Source organism: Orbicella franksi, unplaced genomic scaffold, assembly GCF_964199315.1.
Source record: "Orbicella franksi unplaced genomic scaffold, jaOrbFran1.1 SCAFFOLD_162, whole genome shotgun sequence".
Classification (NCBI taxonomy): domain Eukaryota; kingdom Metazoa; phylum Cnidaria; class Anthozoa; order Scleractinia; family Merulinidae; genus Orbicella; species Orbicella franksi.
Window position 1 is genome coordinate 1 of NW_027670847.1, and position 7987 is coordinate 7987.

Here is a 7987-nt window from a genome sequence, read left to right on the forward strand (position 1 = left end):
CATATGAGTACATATGGGTACACACAAGTCTCGATGATTTACGTGGTTAGCAAGGTAAATTTACGTGGTAAACAAGGGAATAGTAAAAAGTGTTGATTACTTGTTTAGTTAAACACTGTCCTACTTTAAACATGATTACAATGTTTTTTTTTATATATATATATTTTATTAGTCATCAAATTGATGTGAGGTTTATTTAAGCCAAAGGCAAAAACAATCAAGAGTTGCCCGTAAACAACTACATTTGAATCATGTCGTGTCAGAACGAACAAAAGGAGGACTAAACCTATACATCAGGCTCGAGAAACATGAGCTCGATCAGGTATAGGTCCAAGAAATATACGAATGTCTCCAGAGGAACGTATAGCTTACTTGAAGTAAGGCTACGGCGTCTCCTAAGAAAAACGTACGAGGACAAATTTTCCGTGGTAAGAATCTACCTACTGTACTTGCAAACAGTTCTAATCACAGCCGGGCCCAGCGTCACAATATAGAATGCACGTAAGCAACATTTTCACGGTAAATCTCATATTTTTTCCTTCGAAAGCGAATACTTGGAGACTTAAAAACATGTCTTACAATAGAAATGAGCCTCAAAAATGCATAAACACATGGCAATTATAGAGGTGCAAACTCGACATGCAGATAACAGCGGAAATCAAGCAGACCTATGACCTCTCAAAATTTTGCCATAGCACGGTCTTTATACGACATGAAGTCCCCTTCATGAATAGGAGTGAAGAGACAAAAAAGGTCGAGTTACCGAAGACAACGGCAAATGTACAAATGTCACGAACTGTTGGAGTCGTGTAAGCTAGTCAACTCAAACAGGATGATACGCTATCGCATGCTCGCTCGAGACTCTTTGTTATGCTTCGCGCGAAACTTATGACGCTTTATTTTCCCTCCTGTCAGCTATCTGTCATAGGGCACATATTGACTAATCAGGTACTCCATTGTTGGGCTGACGGAGGGTTTGAAAAGTTAAAAAGAGTCCGCAGACGGTGTTTTCTCGTCTCGCCTTCATACTGCCTTTTTGCGTCCGCGATGACCAAGCGCTCGTCTAAGTGACCCTAAGAGAGAAAACCAGCTGCCAGCAGACTATCTGGAAGCTGTCAAGTTTGTCTATAGGATCTCTGCTGTCTTTTAAAGAACAACAGAGTTACGCAGCGCATGTTTGAAGATTTACAACACAGATGTTTTTTTAAGATTAGTTAGTGGCGCCCGGAATTCGACCTTGTGTGGGTGTTATCGCGCAATTAACTGGCACGATTAACTGGCAGGGCTCTTCAGTGCTTGCCTTTCTTGCTCTGTTTTTATTTATTACTTTTTAACGAAACAAACCACCAGAGAAAGTCGTGTATGTGGTGTTCCACCTTTTAGTAATTTCCTTTGGAGGAGATTTCAACGTTGTTTACCCTTCTGAAGATCGATTTATTTAAAGCAGATGTTCTTTTTGTGGGCGTTTCGTCTTAGAAGCTGTCAATTACGATCACACCGAACACCCTTATTTAGTCGGTTTTAGAGTGCATTCTCATTTAGTAGCTGTTGCGCCAACAGAGTGTCGTGCGGCATGTAGTATGTTTCATGTTTCATGTTTCATCATTTTTCTGCAAGCTACGTTATGCTTGCACTCAGAAAGAAAGAGGAATCATGCAGCTTCTCTTAGTTTGTTACTGAGTCGTCTTTCGCCACTGTCTTATCCCGGAATTATGTCGCGGGAGCGCGACCACGTATTCCAGGTGAGAGCTTTTTGAACAGAGAAACACTCGATGGATTAAGCGCTTAATCAGGCCGGTCATTAGCATTGAAATTTGTTTTTTTTTAACAATGAGTGAAGTCTACAAGAAAGAAAAACGGAGTACTCGCTTTGTGGTTTCAAATAACTGACCGATTTTATAGGCCGGATTTTCACATTTTTAAGTTTGTTTACCATGAATGTGGCGTCGGCTGATTTTGCAAGCTGCCCGTGGGCATTTTACGGCTATCAAGGTGATCTAGGAAGTTTCTACTGGGCGCTGCCTATTTATGCAACATTTAATGTCACTGAACGACCCACAACAGACTGGTAGGGGTGTGGCAGATGAGACGTTGAGGGCCGTTTTGGTTTGCTACCGTAGTTTAATTGTTCGACCAAACCTGCCAGCTTCAAAATGAGAAAGTCCTACATGTCATTAATATACATTGCCTGTTTTCTTTATCTCATTGCAGCCATTGACTACAGCCAGGGAATATTCTGACACTTCTGACGAAATGAGCCTCGATTCGCCTCCGGTAAGAGAGTTTTGCAATGCATGTCTCTTCGATGAGATTGCAACGCTTTAGATTTCTAAAGACCTCTTAGTGTACTTGATAATTATAGAAAACCATTTATCTTTTACATCTGGCTGCTATCAAACGAGACTTAATGCTTTCTTCTTTTATGTTTGTCTAAAACACGCACAGGGTTTGTTCCAAACGCCAGCCATTAGTTCAATTGGGGTTGGTTACCATGATGCTCTGGCAGACAAGAGAAATGTCAAGGTGCGGTAAGTCAATGTCAAATTTAAAAAGCTATCTATCTATGCAGTTTGGTTTCTTTCAACATTGCTTTAAGTGAGACTAGTTCGTCTTCGATCTTATTTGAGCGAGAGAAAGAACAAATGTTCAAAGTGTCAGTTCAGTTTGACGTGGAAATGTGTTGTGCGAGGGATATACCCTAGAATGTGAGAATTGCACTTTAAGCCCGTGATTCACAGCATAATTTATTTATTTGTATTTATTTTTCTCAGAAAAAAGCGCGGATCCGACGAGAACCTACGTGTAGTGGTACAGAGACGTCAGAGCTGGAAGGTCCGGTGAGTTGAGTGAAAACCACCGCTTGATTCTCCATGAAAATATTCAAGAAAGTCAGATTTTTAATTTACGTTTGGCAGAAAAATGCAAACATTTGTTGAATGGAGTCAGGGCGCACTCTTGCTTCGCCGCGGAATCAATTACGGTAGATCACTTTCCAAAAACATGGAGGCCAAGTGTGAGGTCTTAGCGTAGAAAGTTCACTGTTTATTAGGCTGTTATTTTTTGAAACATTGGCAAAGAATTATTTGAGTGACGTATTTTCACTAGTGTCAGAGAATTCTGGTTTTGGTGATGAATGTCATGAATGATGATTTTTTTCATTATTTCTTTTTCTTTCAGAGCAAAGTGCGGGTTAGACGCGAAGAGTTACGAAACTCAAGCTGGACGTCCAACCCGTTACTGGAAGATTCGGTGAGTGTGTCCACATTGTTACGAAATAAGACGACAAAAGCTGGGAGCTGCTACCATCAAATTCATTAACGCATGGCAATCCCCGGAGACTAAGCACTTCCTATTCTTAGCAACAGAATATAAAGGGACAATTTGTAAATCGCCAACAACCATGAAAAATATTACTTCAAATGGTCCTTTATAAGGAATTTGGGTACATTTTACTAAGCGACCACTTTGGTCCGGTTGCCATCAGACAGAAAATCTGGAAAACTTAGCTTAAAACTGAACTTAGATGCTTAAACGTTCAAGATGTAAGTCGATTAGTAATTGGCGGCTCCAGTAACTAATTAAAAGCTAATCACTTCCTGTGTGATTATTGCACCATTTATTCCAAAACAAGTCACTGAGGGAGATTTTCTCTTGAACCTAGGAAACCGAAATCATCACAGTCAATAAAGTAAGATTAAAACAGGATTTTCTAAAAGAGAAGATCAATAACAAGAAAGAACAGATTTGCAAGGCGCGTATTTATAGCGCGTGATTCACATCCTTTAACATTAATCACTTCTTTTCTTTTTTCTTCAGAGAAAAGCGGGCATCGGACGAAAACAAACCTCCAGTAGTTCAACGAGAACGGAGCTTGGAGATCCGGTGAGTTGAGTGAGAACCACTGCTTGATTCTCGTTTAAAACAGTCCATTTCAGATTTTGAATTTGCGTTTGGTAGAAAAATGGGTACATCACTGATTACATGGAGTAAGGACATTAACTTAACTGAGCCGAGAAATCAATTGCGGTTGATCATTTTCGGAAAACATAGAAGCCAAGTGTGAGGTCTTGAACATAGAAATTGCACTGTTTATTAGGTTATTAGTTTTTGAAACTTTGGCGGAGAAATGATTGAGTGAAGTATTTTCACTAGTGTCGGAGAATTCTGGTTTTGGTGATGAATGGTGAGATATAGTTTTTGATTATATGTTTTTCTTTCAGAGTGAAGTGCGGATTAGACGCGAAGAGCTACAAAACTCAAGCTGGACATCAAACTCAGTATTGGAAGATTCGGTGAGTTGTGTGTTCACACTGTTTCGAAATAAGACGACGTCGAAAGGAAAAGGATTGAGCTAAGCTTTCGCTAGTGGGTCTGATTAAGGCTTCGGTAATGGCTATCAAAGTCTGTTTCAATTTCATCTCTCGTCACAAGAGTTGTAAAAGCTGGGAGCTGCTACTTAAGATACGACGATCTCCGGAGACGAAGCGCTTTCTATTCTTAGCAATAGAATTTAAAGGCACCATTTGCTAAACGCCAAGAACCATGGAAAATAGTACTTCAAATGTTCCTTTGTAAAGAATGTGGGAACATTTTACTGAGCGAGCACTTTGGTCCGGTTGCCATCAGACAGAAAATCTGGAAAACTTAGCTTAAAACTGAGCTTGTTGACTGAATGGGCTTGACATGCTCCTAAAGAACCTCTCGTGCAAGAAACAGGGATCACTGAAATAATTTGCTGTGAAATGGTAACCCTGGTTCACATTCGTGCACCTTTTTTCATTTGAAACAGCCCAAAAATGTCGGATTTCAAATTCCGTTGAGCAGAAAAATGCGAGCATCGCTGATAAGAGGGAGCTCGGCCGTTAACTTTACTTAGCCAAGAAATCAGTTTCAGTAAATCCTTTTCGGTAAATAGAGGCAAATCTCTTTTCAGTCAGTCCATCGAAATGCTTAGGCGTTTGAACGTTTGAGCACTTAAATGCTTGAACGTTCAAGGTGTAAGTCGACTAGTACTTGGCGGCTCCAGTTACTAATTGAAAGTTAATTACTTCCTGTGTGATTATTATATCATTTGTTCCAAAAAAAGTCACTGAGGGAGATTTTTTCGTCAACCTAGGAAACCGAAATCATCACAGTCAATAAAATAAGATTGAAAGAGAATTTTCTGAAAGAAAAGATCAATAACGAGAAAGAACAGATTTGCAAGGTGCGTAGTAGCGCCTGTTCACATCCTTTAACATTAATCATTTCTTTTCTTTTGTTCTTCAGAGAAAAGCGGGCATCGGACGAAAACAAACCTCCAGTAGTTCAACGAGAACGGAGCTTGGAGATCCGGTGAGTTGAGTGAGAACCACTGCTTGATTCTCGTTTAAAACAGTCCATTTCAGATTTTGAATTTGCGTTTGGTAGAAAAATGAGTACATCACTGATTACATGGAGTAAGGATATTAACTTAACTGAGCCGAGAAATCAATTGCGGTTGATCATTTTCGGGAAACATAGAAGCCAAGTGTGAGGTCTTGAACATAGAAATTGCGCTGTTTATTAGGTTATTAGTTTTTGAAACTTTGGCGGAGAAATGATTGAGTGAAGTATTTTCACTAGTGTCGGAGAATTCTGGTTTTGGTGATGAATGGTGAGATACAGTTTTTGATTATATGTTTTTCTTTCAGAGTGAAGTGCGGATTAGACGCGAAGAGCTACAAAACTCAAGCTGGACATCAAACTCAGTATTGGAAGATTCGGTGAGTTGTGTGTTCACACTGTTTCGAAATAAGACGACGTCGAAAGGAAAAGGATTGAGCTAAGCTTTCGCTAGTGGGTCTGATTAAGGCTTCGGTAATGGCTATCAAAGTCTGTTTCAATTTCATCTCTCGTCACAAGAGTTGTAAAAGCTGGGAGCTGCTACTTAAGATACGACGATCTCCGGAGACGAAGCGCTTTCTATTCTTAGCAATAGAATTTAAAGGCACCATTTGCTAAACGCCAAGAACCATGGAAAATAGCACTTCAAATGTTCCTTTGTAAGGAATGTGGGAACATTTTACTGAGCGAGCACTTTGGTCCGGTTGCCATCAGACAGAAAATCTGGAAAACTTAGCTTAAAACTGAGCTTGTTGACTGAATGGGCTTGACATGCTCCTAAAGAACCTCTCGTGCTAGAGACAGGGATCACTGAAATAATTTGCTGTGAAATGGTAACCCTGGTTCCCATTCGTGCACCTATTTTCATTTGAAACAGCCCAAAAATGTCGGATTTCAAATTCCGTTGAGCAGAAAAATGCGAGCATCGCTGATAAGAGGGAGCTCGGCCGTTAACTTTACTTAGCCGAGGAATCAGTTGCAGTAAATCCTTTTCGGAAAATAGAGGCAAATCTCTTTTCAGTCAGTCCATCGAAATGCTTAGGCGTTTGAACGTTTGAGCACTTAAATGCTTGAACGTTCAAGGTGTAAGTCGATTAGTACTTGGCGGCTCCAGTTACTAATTGAAAGTTAATTACTTCCTGTGTGATTATTGCATCATTTGTTCCAAAAGAAGTCACTGAGGGAGATTTTTTCGTCAACCTAGGAAACCGAAATCATCACAGTCAATAAAATAAGATTGAAAGAGAATTTTCTGAAAGAAAAGATCAATAACGAGAAAGAACAGATTTGCAAGGTGCGTAGTAGCGCCTAATTCACATCCTTTAACATTAATCATTTCTTTTCTTTTGTTCTTCAGAGAAAAGCGGGCATCGGACGAAAACAAACCTCCAGTAGTTCAACGAGAACGGAGCTTGGAGATCCGGTGAGTTGAGTGAGAACCACTGCTTGATTCTCGTTTAAAACAGTCCATTTCAGATTTTGAATTTGCGTTTGGTAGAAAAATGGGTACATCACTGATTACATGGAGTAAGGACATTAACTTTACTGAGCCCAGAAATCAATTGCGGTTGATCATTTTCGGAAAACATAGAAGCCAAGTGTGAGGTCTTGCACGTAGAAATTGCGCTATTTATTAGGTTATTAGTTTTTGAAACTTTGGCGGAGAAATGATTGAGTGAAGTATTTTCACTAGTGTCGGAGAATTCTGGTTTTGGTGATGAATGATGAGATATAGTTTTTGATTATATGTTTTTCTTTCAGAGTGAAGTGCGGATTAGACGCGAAGAGCTACAAAACTCAAGCTGGACATCAAACCCAGTACTGGAAGATTCGGTGAGTTGTGCGCTTACACTGTTTCGAAATAAGACGACGTCGAAAGGAAAAGGATTGAGCTAAGCTTTCGCTAGTGGGTCTGATTAAGGCTTCGGTAATGGCTATCAAAGTCTGTGTCAATTTCATCTCTCGTCACAAGAGTTGTAAAAGCTGGGAGCTGCTACTTGAGATACGACGATCTCCGGAGACGAAGCGCTTTCTATTCTTAGCAATAGAATTTAAAGGCACCATTTGCTAAACGCCAAGAACCATGGAAAATAGTACTTCAAATGTTCCTTTGTAAAGAATGTGGGTACATTTTACTAAGCGACCACTTTGATCCGGTTGCCATCAGACAGAAAATCTGGAAAACTTAGCTTAAAACTGAGCTTGTTGACTGAATGGGCTTGACATACTCCTAAAGAACCTCTCGTGCAAGAGACAGGGATCACTGAAATAATTTGTTCTAAAATGATAACCCTGGTACACATTCGTGCACCAGTGTTCAATATATAAATCTGTCTACATCCGTGTTACTAGTTGTAGATTATTTTTCACCTGCTTGACAAGGTGATGTGAAGAGAAATAGGATGTTCTTTACTCTTGAGCCTAAGCATTAGAACAACTCTTACTGTAAAGTGCTATTGTTAATTTGTTTTTCTTGGTTATTATTAGATAGACAAAAGTTCCTCTCTTACTGGTGGTGATGAAGAATATAACGACTCCCTTTTCCCAGTTTCTGATGACCAAGGACGGACATATCACGCTTTCATCGAAGTATGCGACAAAATGTTTACTGGCGTTCCAAGAA

At 39.8% G+C, this 7987-nt stretch overlaps 1 protein-coding gene across 1 annotated transcript; it reads left to right on the forward strand.

Annotated features, from left to right (window-relative positions):
* Nucleotides 1-702: 702 nt before the first annotated feature.
* Nucleotides 703-6146, forward strand: LOC145475432 (uncharacterized). The gene is made up of 3 exons (XM_081455264.1): nucleotides 703-3249; nucleotides 3817-3882; nucleotides 4221-6146. Exons 1-3 carry the CDS (start codon nucleotides 3130-3132, stop codon nucleotides 4353-4355), a joined length of 321 nt encoding a protein of 106 aa, XP_081311390.1. The 5' UTR covers nucleotides 703-3129; the 3' UTR covers nucleotides 4356-6146.
* The last annotated feature ends 1841 nt before the right edge of the window (nucleotides 6147-7987 follow it).

What these genes read in the sequence shown, in the direction of transcription:
- LOC145475432 (XM_081455264.1), top strand. Translation starts at nt 3,130, where the DNA reads ATGAATGTCATGAATGATGATTTTTTTCATTATTTCTTTTTCTTTCAG. An exon ending in ACCCGTTACTGGAAGATTCG is followed by an intron (nt 3,250 to 3,816) that starts GTGAGTGTGTCC and finishes TTTTTTCTTCAG; the next exon opens with AGAAAAGCGGGCATCGGACG. An exon ending in GAACGGAGCTTGGAGATCCG is followed by an intron (nt 3,883 to 4,220) that starts GTGAGTTGAGTG and finishes TTTTTCTTTCAG; the next exon opens with AGTGAAGTGCGGATTAGACG.